Source organism: Pelmatolapia mariae, linkage group LG10_11, assembly GCF_036321145.2.
Source record: "Pelmatolapia mariae isolate MD_Pm_ZW linkage group LG10_11, Pm_UMD_F_2, whole genome shotgun sequence".
NCBI classification, from domain to species: Eukaryota; Metazoa; Chordata; class Actinopteri; order Cichliformes; family Cichlidae; genus Pelmatolapia; species Pelmatolapia mariae.
Window position 1 is genome coordinate 48432054 of NC_086236.1, and position 19309 is coordinate 48451362.

At 38.8% G+C, this 19309-nt stretch overlaps 1 protein-coding gene and 1 long non-coding RNA gene across 2 annotated transcripts; one reads left to right on the forward strand and one right to left on the reverse strand.

Moving 5' to 3' along the window:
• Nucleotides 1-946: 946 nt before the first annotated feature.
• LOC134636782 (uncharacterized) lies at nucleotides 947-6580 on the reverse strand. Its single transcript, XR_010095028.1, has 4 exons — nucleotides 6287-6580; nucleotides 4105-4215; nucleotides 3222-3500; nucleotides 947-2702 (listed from the first exon to the last, which is right to left on the reverse strand). It is a non-coding gene; the product is annotated as an uncharacterized LOC134636782 (long non-coding RNA).
• Nucleotides 6581-12648: 6068 nt separating this feature from the next.
• On the forward strand, nucleotides 12649-18190 carry LOC134636388 (cholecystokinin-like). Its single transcript, XM_063486351.1, has 4 exons — nucleotides 12649-12715; nucleotides 14787-14866; nucleotides 15186-15369; nucleotides 15930-18190. Exons 2-4 carry the CDS (start codon nucleotides 14789-14791, stop codon nucleotides 16061-16063), a joined length of 396 nt encoding a protein of 131 aa, XP_063342421.1. The 5' UTR covers nucleotides 12649-12715; nucleotides 14787-14788; the 3' UTR covers nucleotides 16064-18190.
• Nucleotides 18191-19309: the final 1119 nt, after the last annotated feature.

Below are 19309 nucleotides of genomic sequence, written 5' to 3' on the forward strand. Positions count from 1 at the left end.
AATATGATTTAGTGGTTTGCTAGAAAGCTTCGATGCCACGATGTGGAAAATCAGAGAGAGCAGCAAAGTTCAGTAAGATTATTTCCTCTGAGAAAGCGGACTTGAACAAATAACATCATACAGCAGCACAGGTGCACAATAACTCAACTACTGTTCATTATCGTCGCAAAAAAAAGCCATGGCTTTGCCTGAAGTGCAGGACTGCACTTTCTCATATCTTGGAGCTGCAAATGTCTTTCTATTTTTCCTGGAGGTTAATTCTGCCTTAAAAAAACAAAAAAACAACAACAAAAAACCATGTGCATGTTTTTATATCATGCCTGCCCATACAGCTTTCACTGTTCATTCAGAATTCCCTCATGTTTCAGGTTAACGAGTATATGTGAGCTTGTTAACAGGCTGAGAGGGAGAACATTGAAAGGAGAAGAAGAAGAAATAGAGGTTGGGAATAAAAGAAGAAGAGACAACAAGAAAAAGACAGAAGAAGAAGCAGATTATAAAAGATAACAGAAGATGAATAAGATAAAAGAAGATTTTAAAAGAAGAAAACTATAAAACAAGGAAATAGAAGAAAAAGACTCTGTTTAGTACCCTATAGTGAGAAAGGTGTAACTGTATGGAAGAAATATAGTGTCATCAGAATCCAACTATTTTTAGACATTGAATTTATAACACTGAATTTTTATCCTCCAAATTTCCCTGCAAAAAATATTCACCTGCAAAAATTCGCCTGCAAAAAATTCACCTGCAAAAATTCACCTGCAAAAATTCACCTGCAAAAAATTCAACTGCAAAAATTCACCTGCAAAAAATTCACCTGCAAAAATTCACCTGCAAAAATTCACCTGCAAAAAATTCAACTGCAAAAATTCACCTGCAAAAAATTCACCTGCAAAAATTCACCTGCAAAATTTCACCTGCAAAAAATTCAACTGCAAAAATTCACCTGCAAAAAATTCACCTGCAAAAATTCACCTGCAAAAAATTCACCTGCAAAAATTCACCTGCAAAAATTCAACTGCAAAAATTCACCTGCAAAAGTGATGACCTTAAATGACCCAAGCCAGAGCAATCAGCACTAGATCGAGTCGAGCGGCTCTCAGCCAATTAAATTACGCTGTTTGATCACATGACATCGTTAGCCAGCAGTGTGTCTCCTAGAAGATAGCTGTTTAGAGGTGAGGGATTAAGGCTGTATCCCAATTCAGGGGCTGTATCCCAATTCAGGGTCTGCAGCCTTAAAGTACGCAGCCTCAACGATCCTCAAGGGCCGCGTACTCAAAGACCGCTAAGGCCGGAAGTGCGAGGCTCGTGAAATGGGACGGTCTAGCCTCCGTCGCGCTGCCCAGGTTGCCTAGCAACCATAACACCAACCGCTGGAAACGTTTCATACAGCTTTGTTTGACAGAAATGAAGGAGAACATATTTTGTTCGTGTGTTTGTTTCTACACGAGCTTTGTGTGATTTAATAAGTATCTGAGGCTGAGACCACAGGACTGTAAAACATGATTGTTGGCCTTCATATCTGTACTGAACAGTCATTTAGGATTAGCTAGTAAATAACAATTAGCCAATGTTGTTCATGAGACTAAAGTCAGTGTAAATATGATATGGCCAATATTATAGTTATTATATTAATCATTATAAGTTATTACAGCAGTGAGTTTGAACTCTCAAATCAAATCACTTCTATTGTCACATCACATGTGCAGGTACACTGGTACAGCACATGTGAGTGAAATTCATGTGAGTGAACTCTGTGTCTAACACTGAGCTTCAGTAAAGATTCAAGTTCCAGTTATTTATAAGTCCTATCACCTTAAATCTTCACTCAAAGACAAATATGTTTGACAGTGTATATGTATTATATATAAGAGACAAATGTTGTTCGTTTGATATGTTGGCATTACTAAATTTGGCTCAATGCTCACATATATGTGTAAAAAGAAAATGTACGAGCTGTGATAACTGTTGCTGATAGAATGAAGAGTAGACTGATATATGAAATATTCCTTTATTGGGTGAGAAAATCAGACCATGTCATAACTGCTTTAAGTCATACAGAATAGATATCAGAGCCTTAAACAGGCTGACTTCTGCTAAATGGGTCAAACTGGGCAGAAAGTATACAAACACATAACATCCTTATAGAATATGATGTAACACTATAGATCAACTTACCTCTGAGTATATAAAGCATATAAACAATTACAGCAATATGATGCAACAAACACAGCAGTACTACTAATCCAAAATACTCAAAGCTTCATAGAACTGAAACAAACATTTATTTTTAGCTCCATTCTGCTGCTGATACATACTTTAGGTTTCTGAATATTAAACTTGTTTCTGCCTTTCATAGTGTGTAACTTGAAGGCCCTGAGTACTTTCTCCCACACTGAAAACACTGGAATGATAACATTATTTGAACATTACCTAATAAGACTGATTCAGGACAGACAATTAGTTATTTTAAACTTTTCTAGCAGTCCTTCACAACCAGGGAACAGTCTGTCTATTCTCTCCATCTGTCAGCTGCTGCTGGCTCTTCCTCCTCCTCTTCCTCACACACTGCTGAGTTTGTCCTGGTGGATCATCAGGGGTGCAAAGCCTCACAGATGATGTGCAGCAGTGGGTCCCTCAGTCTGTCCTCACTCTGGACACTTGCAGTCGTCACACATGGAAATCAAATGTGTGATAAGCTGCAGGATTCAAACACAAGTGTAACTTATAAATACATGTTCATACTTTTATTCCACAATGAGAGAGAAAGAAACAGAGAGAGAGTGCAGGACAGACAGACAGGTGACAGTCTCAGGTGTATACACTGCTACAAAACAGCACAAGAGGAGGAGGATTTAGTGTTTGTGTTATTACGAGTGCTAAACAAGAAGAGTTCCAGATGGTCCAGTGGACACATGTGTGACTCCTGTGATTAAAGCATCTTTCTTTCAGCTTAACGAGTGAACCGTCAGCTCGTTCAAACACACGTTAAAGTCCGTTTGGCTCGACACCACCAAACAGAGGCAGCAATATAACATAGCTAACATTAACAGTGCAGTGAATCCTGCTTGTGCCGTCATATTCAGGACTGCAAACCGAGCAGCATCACTGACTTTCAGCTTGTTGTGTTTGTGGATTTATGGCTGACTTTAATTATCCATAAAATCATCACATTCTCTGTAAGAGAATCAATGAGTACTAAAAATGTGCACCTTTACCTGTGTGTTTTCTGGAACAGGAACAGGGTAATATCTGTGACCCAACTCCCACAGCTGGTTGGGGGACTCATGTTGTTTTCTGTTCGCAGTGGATGGTTGTCCCATCCACTGCAAAATGTATTAAAATTATCCTCTAGTCGAGGAAGAAAGATGTAATGGCAGCAAAAGAGGTGTGCAGCATTTGAAATGTCAAGAAGGCCTTCTTCCTCAGGGTTGTGAAGAACATCGTAGTAAATGCATGTAATGGCCACCCAGAGGTCTCTCCACAGTCGCTCTATTCTGAAATAATATATAAAAAATATTTAAATTAGGTATGGCCTTTCTTTGGTGTGTATGAGAAATTCCCTGCTTGTTTCTAACCCTACATGAAATGTGTGCATGACAACAGTAATAATACATTATCAGGGCATGTAGGAAGGACCCAGGCATATCACTTAAAAGGTGTCAAAAGGGTTGTGATGATCAGTGGCAACACATGAGATGACAACCAGACCATTAACACAGAATGAACATTCTTGGAAGGAAGTAACAGACTGGAAAAGGTGTGTGAATAACTAAAAATAGGGCAGAGTCCTGAAGGCTCTTTGGGGTTTGTAGGACCTGTCCAATATTTTCTTCCTTGAGGGGTAAATAATGGAAATTGAAAGAAACAACAACAACAACAACAAAAAACAAAACAAAACAAAAAACACCTGACACATATCAGACAATATATCCTGCTGGATAGGGCACTGTTCTCTAAAGACATATTACTATAAAACTTTTTTCATAAAGCTATACCCTTTAAATGTTTATGTATTTTTAAATAATGGAAATAAAGCTGCAACACCTTCCATCTTATGTCAGAAACATTTGAGGTTGACAGTATTTTATGAGAACAAACCTTTGATTGTGCACACTCATTCCTGAAATGAAACTGCCTCTTCCTGTGCCACGAACAGTAAACATCAGCCGTGCAACCTCCACATTTTCCCATCCGTGGTTGCCACGAACCCTGAAAACAAAGAAGAGTACCCCAAAACATTCGAAGCTTTAAACAAACTTAGATCTGATGATAAAGAACAACTTATGCCTTAATCAGAGTGTTTTTAAAAAATGTAAAAGAATCCTTAAAGTCTTTGATTGCTACTGCTCTAGAAGGCATAAAACATGAGGCTGCGGTCTGTGACCGGCTCCCGGTGCAGACAGCTCCCTGTGATAGTGTTTCCTCACTTGGCTAATACGTACCCAGCCCAATTTTACTCTTTAGGTGTGTGTGTGTGTATGTGTGTACGTGTGTGTGTGGGGGTGGGGGGGTGGGGGGATGTGTGTATCATGACCGCTTCTGTTAATGACAGTGCGGGGAATGAGTGGGAGGGTGAGGTGGGCTGCTTTTAACCATGTAAAGCACTTTGTGCTACAGTTTGTATGAAAAGTGCTTTATAAATAAAGATTGATTGATTGATTGATTGATTGATGAATTGTCTCATGAATGCACTTTCCAGCATGTGTCAGTATGAAGTTTAATTTAACACAGCTGTTAAAACATTTTTCAGGATTTACCGGGTTGATAACAATTATTTAGATTTATTGAATTTATAGGAAATTACACAAGTGCCATCTTGTATCATTATGATCTGTGTAAAGAGACAATTTTAAGAATACTTTTGCAAAAACACGTTAAAGTTGGAAGTAATTGGCCGATGTTCCAATCTTGAAGATCAGCTGTGCCCATTTGTTGCACATTGTGGGAATGGAGAAGTTGAGGCCCTTGCAGGCTCCCCACAATTTTCCCCAAACTGAGCGACCCAGCTAATTCAACACCTTTACTAAGCAGTGCTGTTATGTAATTGGATACAAGGGGTGAGATAGTAATATTTTCCCTCCTTGGTTGTAGCTCCCTGACATTACAAGGGTAATCATTTTATGATGTCGGGTTCAGTGTTACACCAGGATTTCAAATACAATATCATCATCAATAAGAATTAGTATTATCATTTCAGAATTGTAGGTAACCACTTTTAAATGCCATAGACTACTTATTTGTTTAATTTGATGTATTCACTCTAGGAGAGCGCAGAGGGAATATCCCGTTTAACTTATGCTATCTGTTTAAGTTTAGATAGTATTTGTAAAGATATTGACCATATCCTTTTCTGAAAGTGTGGATATAATGGATGGGGTAAGGTACTGGCATGCCACAACTTTATAGTTGTTAAATTCTGGGTACAAGTATACATGCCCATCTTGTACATGTTTTTTTAATATTATTATTATTATTATTATTATTATTATCATCATCATCATCATCATCACCACCACCATCCTACCCAATTACATGTTTCTTTTAATCAGGTTATGCTGTTTTAATGACTTTACAGTATAATTTACATTGTGTTCCTTTAATTTTCCCTAATTGTATGTTATATTAATCCCATATTTCCGTTTTAATATTTCTAATGTTTGCATTGTTTTCTTCACTGCCTGGTCTGCCTCTGTCTCGCCTGTATGGATGCATTTACACCTAAATTTCCCCAACAAATGATGTTTTAATTCACCACTATTTCAGTGAAACACGAGTCTCCCATCTTCCTGCTACCGGTCTCGTGTTTTTGTTCACCAAAGCACACACCAACTACATACTGACGGACATATCACTGCCCTATTCCCGCCTTGCCTGACCGTGTTTTGTGGCTTTGGTTGGTTCACTTCTCCTCACTCTTTCCCATTCTTGTCATTAAATCAGGCCGTTCTGCAACCATGGCAGCCATTCACTCTATGGCTTTATTCATAGTGTATTTTACCCCTTAACCCAATGCCGTTCTCGTTTCCCACATTATATTTGCAGTGTTCGTCTATCTATCAATATCTGCGGATTATGGTTTTGTACCGAGTATCCTATTTTGTAGAGCACAGCATGTAAAGGTTAGCTCGGTTAGCAGGATGCTAGCATGTAGCGCTTAGTGAGACACGCATCAGACGAGTTGAGCAAAGACCCCGTCTGTGTACCTTATACGTGACCAACGGATTTAAATAAAATTAACGTTTCAAAAGACAAACTTGAAGATAAAACATAATATACTTACCGGAGAACCGCCAGGGTTTGCCGCTGCCATCATGCCGCTCCTGAATTCAAAACTGCCTCTGCAGACAGGCAGGGGAGGCGCGGAACTTTTCTTTGAGTTAGTCAAACGTTTTCCTCAGTTCGAGTAGATGATAAAATAAAAGAAAAATGAATGGTATTTTAAGTAGGACTAGGCGTTCTGTAATGATCTCTATTTAGGAGAAAAACTTAATCACTCACCTCTAAACAGCTCTCTTTTCAGAAGACACTGCCGGCTAACATGTCATGTGATCAAACAGCGTAATTTAATTGGCTGAGAGCCGCTCGACTCGATCTAGTGCTGATTGCTCTGGCTTGGGTCATTTAATGTCATCACTTTTGCAGGTGAATTTTTGCAGTTGAATTTTTGCAGGTGAATTTTTGCAGGTGAATTTTTTGCAGGTGAATTTTTTGCAGGTGAATTTTTGCAGTTGAATTTTTTGCAGGTGAATTTTTGCAGGTGAATTTTTTGCAGGTGAATTTTTGCAGTTGAATTTTTTGCAGGTGAATTTTTGCAGGTGAATTTTTGCAGGTGAATTTTTTGCAGGCGAATTTTTGCAGGTGAATATTTTTTGCAGGGAAATTTGGAGGATAAAAATTCAGTGTTATAAATTCAATGTCTAAAAATAGTTGGATTCTGATGACACTATATTTCTTCCATATAACTGCATGTTTTCTTTACATTAACCAGAAATAATAAGTTCTCATAATACATGTACAAACGCTGTTGTCCTTGTCAAAGGGTAGAAGAACCTCAAGGATGTCTACTGAGAAAAATCCTGACTAAAGACATTTTCACACATGAATTTCAGCTTTGTTAGAACTGATTAAGATGCATGTGCAGAGCGCACGTCTGCAGCTCCCCGTTTAATGGCCTTTAACTTGAATGGCCCCCATTGGTCTGATTGTACCAATGAGAGAATAGCTCTGGTACCACAATCCACAGCAAGCGAGTCGGTATCCTGAATTATACCTCCTGCATGCTCCAGTCAGACAGCTCTATCACCTGAAATCAAACTTATTGTTTCCTGTAGTGAGAAAATAGCAGACAAACGATCTCCAGTTGTGTGCTACAGTGTCCCCACCTGATGGTCCCAAAGTTTTCTGAAGTTTTTTCCTGTTTTTGTTTCTGTGAAAGACGATTTTGGCTGGGCCCTCCCAGAAGCTTCTGTTTATGTTGTCCCAGCTGCAATACCCTCGATTTCCAGGATTACATGTGTTTAAACTCCAGATAAAAGATACTTCATCATGACACCCTCGGTCATAGTTGGCTAAAAGCTTAGAAAAGGAGAAACTTCTGTACATTTGAAGAAGACTTTGGAGGTTAAAAAAAGCCACTGAAACTATCCAAATGATGAAGAAGAGTGTTGCCATGTGGCTGGAGTGATTGTGGTAATTTTGAGCATGAAATTCTTGCTCATTCCTTGAGCTCCCAGTTTTTTATTTCATTATTTTGCCTTTGTCTTCACATGGCTGCAAAAAACCTTTACCACTAAAAAAAGCATCTAACTGTTTCCATCAGCAATCAGCATGTTTTTAAGTGTGTGTAGTTAATGCTTAATAATTATCATCATTTTTGCCCCCTCCCACTCCCCACCTCTGTGCTCATCTCTGCACCCAGCCTTCCCTTCATGTCCAACAATAGAAAACACACCAGTTAATTAAAGAATGGAGGGTCCATCTACTGAAGAGGTTTGTGACCCATACACCACAAGAGTGCAATTAAATCAAGTACCCGCTGGCAGGAGGAGAGACAGAGAGAATAAATATGAATACATTCCTTAAAAATCTGTGTGCATGTATGTTTCCTTTGATGCCAGAAGTGATGTCATTATGAGTCACAGGCCTGTGTGGAACACCTTGTTTGCGTATTTTATTTTTTAAAAAGGCAGAATAATCACTGAAGATTAACGCAACATGTTGTAAGTGGTTCTTAGTGAACTTGGCATCAGGACAAATCTGTGTTCAGTACCAAAACTGGTATTGGATGCTGCTTTTTGCAATATTTATGCTGTTATAATCGCTTTTTCTTGTCTTTCCTGTGATAATTATTATGCTCCAAAGCAACCATGGTTGGCCAAAATGTAGAGTTCCATAAAGAGCTGGCATTTAAAGTCCAGGATCAACTCAAGTTTACGGCATCAGAGATCCACAAAAATACAATCATAACCAAAGCAGAATCCAAAACCATGAAGACATTATGTAGCCATCCCCTTCCTGTGAACTTAATACCATGGGGAAGAATATCTACTGTCTGTCTACTGCAATGAGATTACAGCTCATCCAATATGCAGAAGCAGGTATGCTAGGTATGAATTTCAAACAGTCTGCAAAGAATCTCTTATTATCAAATGGTTCATAGAGCCAGACTCATAAATGCATGTGTTTAAGCTCAGAATGGCAGAGAGAGTGACGACAGCATCAACCACAGAACTGGAGCTGAGCTGTTTGTTGGAAATTAGATGAAGAATAATATGTCAGTCTGACTCATAACTATGCCTGACTGATGTTGTCGACTTCTAAGCTGCAGGTTGTTCTATGAGAAATGTTTGATTGACTAATCCAAAACTACATAAACATGACGATGGGAGTAATGCAAAATTAATGTTACATTTACATCACTAAAGCCCAACACATAATATAACCCCTTAACCAAAGTTTGCACTCATCCATTCAGCCAAAGCAAGCAAGAACCCCTCGGGGTCCATTTCAGCCTGGTTATATTTTACCACAGCATAAATCACCATAATGAGCATGCAGAGTGGGAACCAGAAGAAATGGAAAATTTGCACATAGCTTAGGCAGATGGCAGATGCAAAGTAGCAGCTAGTTAGCAGAGAGCAAATGCCTTCACTCAGGCTGACACGCACAGAGCAGCACAGGCACGAACATGCAAGCAACTGAAAGAGTTCAAACTTCAAACCAACAGGCAAACTTTAGTTGGTGAAGCGATTCAGCCGTCGTCCTCGGTGTCTCGGGGTGGAGCGGTCCTTTAGGTTGGGCCTAGTGTTGCAGCAAGGGCAGAAAAATACCCCGACTTCTAACTTCGTGTGTGACTGATGCACAACAGGTAATCTGAGCTTATCAATACATCCAACACCTCCTTACACAAACCCACTTCCACAGTTTGGTCTAAAGATGGTTGTAGCATTTACAGTTTTCACATTAAAAGGTAGGTGGGTGGGTGAGCAGTCGTTTCTCATTTTACCTGATCATTTTCAAAGTTTTTTTTTATTGTTGCTTGAATCACTTGACGCTGACCTATGAATCACTCAAGCATGACACACCTAACTCAATCGTTGTTTCCACACATAACAGAAAACTCAGCAAAGAACCACTGTTAATTTCCCACTGTCTAACCACTGTTAGATTTTTCCTATTTCTTTGACTGAATCTACGATGAAAGCCAAGGGTAGCAGAAAAATACATAAAATAGCATTTTTGCACTAACAAGGTGATTCACAAAGTGCTGTTGGCCTATGACTTTTATATTCTGGCATGCTGTGCAGAAAACAAATATTGACACAGGACCTCAGAGATGCAGCTGGCCATTCAGTTGATCCATCTACTGAAGCCTCATCAGAAATGGTCTCAGGTGAAGTGTGGCTGTCAAGAAGGCTGTTAGAGCTCCTAAAATATGTTTTGCAGTCAAACAGGGCATTTTGAGTTGCCCTATTAACTTTCCAATGAGAAATCCTAAGGTGTTTTTTTTCTTAACACGTCCTGACCTTGCCTTCGCCCTCACCATTTCCGTTGACTGCCATTTTTAATTACATCGCAAACACTTATATAGTCTTCTTCTGCTTTGTGGAAATCAGTTATTCTCGTTTATGTTGCACAGCTGCTAAATGTTGACATGGTCTGAAAAGTCAGTGTTAAAAATTTGCAGTCCCTGTTTGTTTTCCTATCTTTGAGAAGAAAAGCCATAAAAACTTTCTTTCTTTTTTCTGTCTTTTAATTCACATTCATTTTTTTCCTCCCCAAATAACAGAGAGAACCTGTCTGATGAGGCTTACAGGCTGACTTTTGTAATGAAATCCTGTGAGAGGGTAGTGGATTAGTGAGCTTCCAGTTGTCTGTTCACATCTGCCCACTTGATACCTCAGATTCTATGTATTCTTATTTAAAACACAAAGTGAGTGCGGTGTTTGTCTTTGACAGAGGGCAGAGGGGCACGAGTATCAGCCTACAGGTGCGTGCCTGATCAAAAGTTTAAAAGTTCATGGCAGTGTTGAGACAGACATATGGCAGCCTCATTAACATAGTGCTGAAGAGCTAAATCACACCCGAGACAGACTCAGACTGTCCACTGGCAGGCTCCCACATCTGACAGTGTCGGACTTTGGTGTAATTTGAGTGAAAGGGAGCTAGCACACAATCCTCTCTCAACTTTCTGACACATTTTTGATTTCTTTTTTGCAGGTTTGAATTGAAAGATACGTTTTCCTCATTTCAGAGGTGGGACCACACTGCTGGGTAAAAAAAAAAAGTTACTTTAAATATCCTCCCGGTGCCAGGTCACAGCTCACATAAAATAAAATAAAAAGTCTGCATAGGAAAATAAATGGAAAAAGAACAGTCTGACACAGTTACTGAACGAGAAATGAAGACCAGCGCAACAGAGAATTACTCCAAAATCCATTGTTCATATACAGCAAGTGAATGATTGGTGTACAGTATTGTGAAAATATTAGTTTAGTTTAGTTTAGTTTGTGCAGGTCCACTGGCTTTACTGACATTAAGCAACATTTCATAACAAAAGGGAGCTGCAATAAAGAACTTTATATGGTTAAAGGTCCAGGATATATCCCCAGGGGAGTTAGATTTTCAAGGAAGAGCCAGAGAGTGAAAATATGTTTCAGAAGTACTTTAATACCTTCCTGTAAACTCAGCGGTACCTGAACTAGTGAAGAATTTAACAGGATTCACAAACACGCTGCAAGCAAATGGCCATTTATATGCACCCAACAGGTGTAATGTACCTGAGTCCTGTATGTTTCAGCTCCAGCAAATTACAATTGTCACTCAACTAGATCCAAAGTCTCAGTGTTACAATAAAACCGCTAGACACACGCAAACAACAAAGTTGAAAAATGAATCCTTTGACTCGGACAAGTTGATGATAGCTAAAATAGATCATTAGGTTTTAATGAACTTTTAAAAGCACAGTTTGCACTTCAGGGTGTTATTATTCCAGCGTTCGAATCTGTAAAATATATATGAAAGGGATCCTCATGCTGTTACTTTCATTCTGGCCTTCAGAGACACTGAATTTTTATGTTATTTTACTTTATTTATTTTTAATCAAACATTAAAAAGCAGAATTTTATTTCAAAACTTCTCTCTCGTGGCCCGCTCAGCTTCTGTTCGGAGTTTTCAAACAGACGTCTGACTCATTTCCTACACCTCAGCACCGCAGCCACATGTGTTGTATAAACCCTACATATTCACACTCATAGTCAGTGCATCACTGTTTCACGTATAAGTGCTGTACCCAAAAGCTTGAATTAGGATTTTTTCTTTCATTAAGTACTTCATAGATTGACAAAATGATTCCACTTCTATTTAATCAAACAATTTAAAGATGCCAAGAAGACACTGGGGATGTTTTTACTGTTTAAAGAAAAAGCTGCTGTTCACAGAGCTCATACACATTCATCGCTGATGAAGGTACACACTCAGACAGGAGATAATATAAGCAAGTACCGTATGTGTCTCTGATCTTTAACACTCACGTCTGTTTGATTACATGACACATCCACGGGATTACAGTGGATTCATGTGCATGACACCAAAAGGCTTCGTTAGAAGTCTCAGAGTTTCATTCTTCTCCACTTCAGTCTCATTCTGTCATAATTTCATCAGAGATCATCAGTGGAAAAAAGAAAAGAAAGTCCCAGGATGATTTTCAGCCTGTCAGACATGAACAGTGTCCCTGCTTTTGATCAGCTAATGCTGTTAGAGCCTTGCTGCAGCTGGCGAAGGCACTGACCTGCAAGTTTGTTATCATCTACAGCAAACCAGCGTACCTCATGTTAAAGATCCCCAAAGCGTCTCTTTACTGGATTCAAAATACTAACCCCTCATTTTCAGTCACAGGTATATTTAAAGTTGTCACCTTTGTCCCAATCCTCTCTTTCGTAGACTGGCGTGGGTACATGTGGAAGTGTGTGTGTGTGTTCTTCAATCTTTCTAAGTTTACATGCATGTTTGCGTCTTCACTGGCGTCAGCGCTGTCACTTTCTGCGCCAGCACCAGGCTCCTCCCACAGGCTGAGGCTCCTCCCCCTCTCACTCTGTCAGTATAAAGTATGGTCTTCCCTCTCAATCTCATACTCAGTCACAGCCTCATCAGTGGAGCAAAGCTCACTATCTTCAAATCAGCCTCTCCTGGTTTACTTCAACAGCTGCAGGTAAGGTTTAAAATATTCTCTGCAGTTTGTTTCATTTAAAACCATTTTATTTCTCTGTTTTCCTGTCACAGGGGTATGGTTACACACACTCACTAATGCTTTGAGAAGGTGTCCTGTCCCCTCATTTTCAGTTATTTATACGCTGAAAATGAGAATACTCTAGACAAGTAAAGACTGGACTGGTATTTATATAGATAGTTATCCATCTATATGTAGTTTTCTTCTTTTGCCTTTTTAGAGCACAAATGAAATGTTTATCACAGTGTATCTTTTCTTCTGTTTATTTAAGTGAGTGGTGGGTTTTAATGAAAGAAAATTATATTCATACACGAGCCAAACAGAATTATTAAAAGATTATACAATATTTATGAGTAAAAGTCTTTAAAAAGTAATAGTTGAGTAAAAATAGATCCATGCTGAAAGCTGAGCTGAAAGAGAATTATGTAGCTGCTAGATATCCTTTACTGTCTGAGTGTCCAAATGACCACATAAGAAATTTAATTTTACCCCTAACTTTTATCTGGAGGAAAACTCTGTGTTTGTGTTTAAATGCTCACAGAAGCTGCTGGTTCTGTGCACATCATTTGACCTTTGTTGGATAACATTATCATTCCAAGAGTTGGAATTTAAAAAAAGTAGGAAAGAAATTCCTAATCACTTTTCATAGGAGCTTTTTTTTTTTTTTTTTTTAAATCTCTGTGTATTAACTAAGTAGTGATGGGTAAAAGAGTTATTTTCTCATTTTGTGTTCTGAGGAGAGGAGAGCTGTCACATACATTACATTACCACATCATTACCAGCCCATTTCATAATGAATGAGAGACAATGACCAGCTGCTAAAAGGAATTATATTAGCATGAGCAGAATGGCTATTTACACCACCGCTGTGTCAGTTTAAACAAATTATTCAAACCAAACGTTTCACTGGACTTATGGTGATAAAATCACACAAGAAGAAATTCTCCATTTCAATTGGTTTAAAACTGCAGAAGGGGGCGATTTCACCTGCACGTCTGTAATGATTTGACCAGTGAACAACGACTAGAAGACGTTCTGGACTGTGAACGGTACAAAAGGATCTAGACTAAGAACAAAGACTCAGTGCATAAAATAAATGAAAAATCTAAAACACGTCTTTATTTATTTGTTCTGCAAAGGTAGAAACCATGGCAAAGTTATGCTCTCCTGCATATCTATGTTCCAGTGTTTATGGGCTGTAAAAACATCATTCCTTGACTTAGTAAATATATTAACACAGAGAGACGCAGCAGAGCGCTGTAAAACTGTGACAGACTGAAGCAGTGGGGTTTTTGATTTATCTGAGATTGAAAGCCCCCAAGCAGCTTTTGCTGTTGGTTTTATCTGATTATCTACTTTAACTCATTTTACTTTGGAAAGACATTTCTGGAGTAAAACATCATTCATCAAAGATAATATGCTGCTTTGGCAGGCTTCAAGATAAAAATAAAATAAATAAATAAGCAAAATGATCTTCTAACCAAATTAATAAGAAACATCTATAAATGTATGTATCATTAAGTTTAATAATATTATATGTATTTATATGAGGGGTTAAAAAGGTTTCACGAACATGCCTCTGCTTTCAGTGTGAGTAAACTTCATGTATTGATTCTGTGTGACACCGACTGTCCTGTGAGCCCTGTTCAAAAACCAGCACATAGATCAACATTCGACTATAGAGACCGCAACTCCAAAGAGTACATACATATACATGTATGTGTCTGTGTGTAAACATGAAGCCGTTCTGTCACAGGCAGAGCAGGAGAGTTTTTATGAAACATAAAATAATGTTTGCTGTAGTTCAAGGCAGAACCATTAAAGAGTCATCTCTTTCTCACCCAATGTGTTTAAATGACCTGAAATTGATTTATTGCTGCTTTTTGCAAAGCCAATATTGCCTGCATTGGTTTGTTTTCCCTTAACAAGCTGAGGTGAGACAATGAAAGAGAGAAGAGGGCAGATGAGAGGCAGTAAAGAGCAAATAAAGACTAACTGGAAATGTGCTACTGAGTTTGTTTAACTGTTATTCTCTCCCTGTCTCTCCATCCAGCCATGAATGTAGGCATCTGTGTTTGTGTTATCCTGGCTGCTTTGTCCAGTGGTTCCCTGAGTCTGCCTTCACAATCAATTGTAAGACACACACACACACACACACACACACACACACACACACACACACACACACACACACACACACACACACACACACACACACACACACACACGCACGCACACACATTATGCAGATCTAAACAGCGCGTACACGGCCAATTAAGGGAAGTGGAGTAGGACCCTGATTACAAACTTTAATGTCTAAATTGCTTCCACGTAGTACAATTGTATTCAATTTTCCACTGGAGGATAAATTTTTTTTTTTTCATTTGAAAAAATTGTTGTTTTTATTACTTTTTAAATGTATTATTTCATAAATGTGTTATTTTCTCCACAGACAGCTGAAAGTACGGCTCTTCTCTCAGGCAGCGGATCTCTCCCTTCTCCCAGCCTGAAACGGCATGCTCGCTCCGCTCCAGCGCCCCTCTCAGGGCATCTTATCAACTACAGCCAGCGCCAAGAGGACGCAGACACTCCAGACAGCCTGAACCAGCTTCTGGCCAGACTCATCTCTAGGAAAGGTGTGATCATACGTATGACTGCCGATACAGAATAAGAGAACGAAGGATGGGAAGAGAAAATGAAATGACCGCCTTTCCCTTTTCCCTTTACTTGTCATCTCATTACATGCTCATATTTCCCTCTTCCACACATCCATCCTTCTGCAGCCTGCGTTCATTCATGCTGTGTTTCAGTCCCACCATCTGGCATTTCCCACCTCCCTCTGGCCTCCTCTCTTCATCTTTCCATGCTTGCTACTCCCCTAACATTTCTGCCTGCGCCCTCTCTCATAGTCGTCTGCCTACCTCCTGACCTCACTCTCTGCTCCCTCTGTCACCGCGCATCGTTTTTTTTTCTTTCAAGTAAACGCTGTGTGACTACGAGACCTGCTGAGCTCACGGACAGAAATAGAAACACAGCGAGTCAGCATGAGTTAGATCAACAGTGTCATTTGGAAGATATACCGTATATTATTATCATACAGTATGGATAGTTAAAAAAAAAGAATAACAACATCAGTTTTATGAAATGTAGTGAATGTTTTCTTTTGTTTAGTTTGTTTCATCCATGTCTCCTCTAGGCTCTGCCTACCACACCAGATCCTCCCTCAGCAGCAGAGCCAGTGGTCTCCCCCCCAACCACAGGATAAAGGACAGAGATTATCTCGGCTGGATGGACTTCGGACGACGTAGTGCAGAGGAGTACGAATACTAGTCCTGAAGGCACGGCTTTGTTTCTTCGAACGCTGAGCCCAAAACCTCCAACATCACCAGTTAAAGTTTTTGTTTTTAAAAATCTGGAGCCCTTTTCACACTGCACTCTCAGCCCACCAGAGCTGACTTAGTGAGAAGTATATCTCAGCACATATCCTTCAATCTACGAACCACAAACTTCAATCCAAAACTTACGGCAGACATTATTGTATATTTGTGTTACTGTTAAGACCAAAGCCAGCAATGCTTGTCCATCCCGCAGTGCTTTCTTAGTCCCTCATTCTCTCTGTGGTTTGGATGGTAATCACTAAAAATGAGTCACAAAAAAAGTTTTTTCATGGAAAAAGGTGTTTTGATTTCTTAAAATATGGGGTCATTGTAATTTTCTAACCAGCATAGAGTTTTTAATTTGTTTGGGAGTACTTTAAGAGTTGGATAAATCTAAATTAATTAAAAAACAAACAAACAATCTTACAACTGTGATAAAGTTACATGAGTAGCTCACGATCTGCTAATACTATTAGGCATTGGTTACACAGCAGATGCTTGTTAGCATAAATTCATTGTTTGTTAAGTTGTTTTTGACAAATGCAATGTTAGCCTTTTGGTGTGAAGAAACAGTAGGTCTGGTATAACAATGGGAAATGCCACATTTCCGTTTCAGTGGATATACAGAGCTTAACAAAGAAAACACAAATATTTTAGCAATGAGTCAAAACTTGTTTAAAACTAAAAATGATCATTTATCATTTAGTATGGAATAAATAAAGTGAAGTCATGTTTATACGGCTAAATTTAAGCCAGTCCTCTGAGAACTGCACTAAAAACATCATTTCGATTAGTATGCTGCTGTAACCTATTACAGAAACATTAAAAATGATTTTGGCAATTACCAGTATTGTTAATTTAGGGCTTCTGTGACGTTAAACTTACACTGGGTGGAGATCTAATTAATTTGTTAAGCAATGTAAATCCAACAACTTCAACTGTTAAAAGGCAAAAAAAATTACAAAAAGCTGTTAAATATAACAGCCTTTAAATATATTTCCAGTGAGAAAAATCAGTGTCTTAGGATTTAGACATTCGTATTTTAAAGTACTGTTAAAATGTTTAATTTTACTGACCGTTACTGTATGAATGTATCTGTAGACTTTAATGTGCCCTTAAGGTGTCCTCGGCAAACTAATCTTCCTAAAATTACACAATAAGAAAACAAAAACTACACAACAATAAAAAGCATGTTGTGTCATCTCACACCATGCTCAACACTGAATGTGACACATCATTCAAAAATCTTTGATCGTGCTAGAAACTGGAAGAATTGGTTGAAAAGTGGTTAACATGGCAGGCTGCTGCAGTAAAAACTGGGATTAAAGTGTGCAGTGTGAAAAGGGCAAAACAGGTTTTGACAAGCACAAAGTGTTGTCTGTTTGATGCCTGGGAGTCTCCCTGACTTTGCATAATGGACTTCAGTGGCAGACACAATAACATCAGGATGCTGCAGATATTAAATCTACAGATTAGAAATGTTTTCTTTACTTTTCTTCTCTTTTTTTTGAAAGACCTTTATTATATATAAAGGTTAACTCTCTGTATTAAATCATTTGTTTCTACAGATTCAGTGAAACTCCAAATAAAGCTTTGTTTTCCTCCAATGTCAGCAAGAAATTCAAACGCTTTCTTTTCAGTCTCATGATGTTATGGTTTCAGGGCACAGGTGGTGGGGCAGTTCTCTATATAGTGTTAGATTTGATCACTGCAGAAGAGAAAGAATGGATTTCTCTTTTTTTTAACAAACATTTGGTGCAACCCAGTGTGGGATTTCAGCAAATGAAAGCCAAAACATTTTCATTTGTGCCCACTATAAGTAAAATAACCTTCCTGGGATTAGCATTGGGACAAAGGAGCTGGTAGCTAGAAAAGGTTATAATTTAAATCAGACTTAAGTCTCAAAGAGCTCATTTTGCCTTTAAAAGTGTTTGTGTTCGTGCCTGGGGATTAATTCAAATGGATTATGTTAATGATCTGTTACTCCTAACGCAATGAAGTTAGGATGAGTACTGTGAATAAAATAAAAAGCCCTAAAATAATAAAAACAAATCTCCTGGTGAAATGAACTAAATGCTGATAAGGGGCAAAATAAAATTGATCTTCCTCACTCACAAATATGAAAACAGAAAGACAAATTAAACTCTGGCTTTGTTTCTAATTAAATTTGTACTTGAAGTCTTTGTGTGTGAAATTGGCAAAAGTGATATAAATATACTGATATGTGCTCTTTGATGAACATGTGGAAAGGAATTCTCTTCCATTTATCCAATTTAAAGTCACGGGGAGGCTGGAACTGACCCCAGCTGCCATGGAGCGAGAGGAGACACCCTGAACAGGTCGCCTGTTACAGGACCAATACAGAGAGACAGATAATCATTCATAGATTTAATCAACTTACCGTGATATTAACTTACCAATATTAGTTATGATGTTATGACCATGAAAAATCCCATCATAGCTTAAAGACCTTACACTAAAATATTATCACAATAGAGTACTTCTATTCTTCTGCAGGCTTACTTGTGATTCATTCAAATCTACTGGAAGTTGGACCAGTGAGGTCCTGAGATAAGTGAACCATTTTGAAGAAGAAGTCTGTCACAATTACTAAGATACACTACCTGGCTTAGCTTTGATTACAGCACGCATTTGCTGTGGCATTGTTTCAATAAGCTTCTGCAATGTCACAAGATTTATTTCCATTCAGTGTTTTTTTTTTTACCAACATCTTGTACTGATGATGGTAGTGTTATGGTCCTGGGTCGCTGACCCAGCGTTTTTGAGTTTATTGTCATTATTTTCTAGTTTCTTCTGATTTTGTATTAGTTCTTATGGTGTGTTCACACCGAACGCGATAGACGCGACCAGAGCTTCAGGTTTACATGTAAAGTCAATGGAGGAGCGCGATGAAGCGCGACTGGGGGTCCCGCGAAACTTCAGAAGCAGATTTGCGTCGCGAAAACGTTTTTCCGCCTGATTCGCACGACCAAGTAGCGCGACTGACGCATTTGAAGCGCTGCACTTTGTGTGGTGCATTTTGTGCATTCCCGCTTATCGCGTCTACCGCTCAAATTGGAAAAATCTGAACTCCAGCTTCAAGTCGCGCCGCCACAACCAATCAGGAGCCTGGTGACGTGATGCACTGACCTAGTTCAAAGGGGCAGGTCCAGCCAAAGCCATTCATTCTTCACTCAAT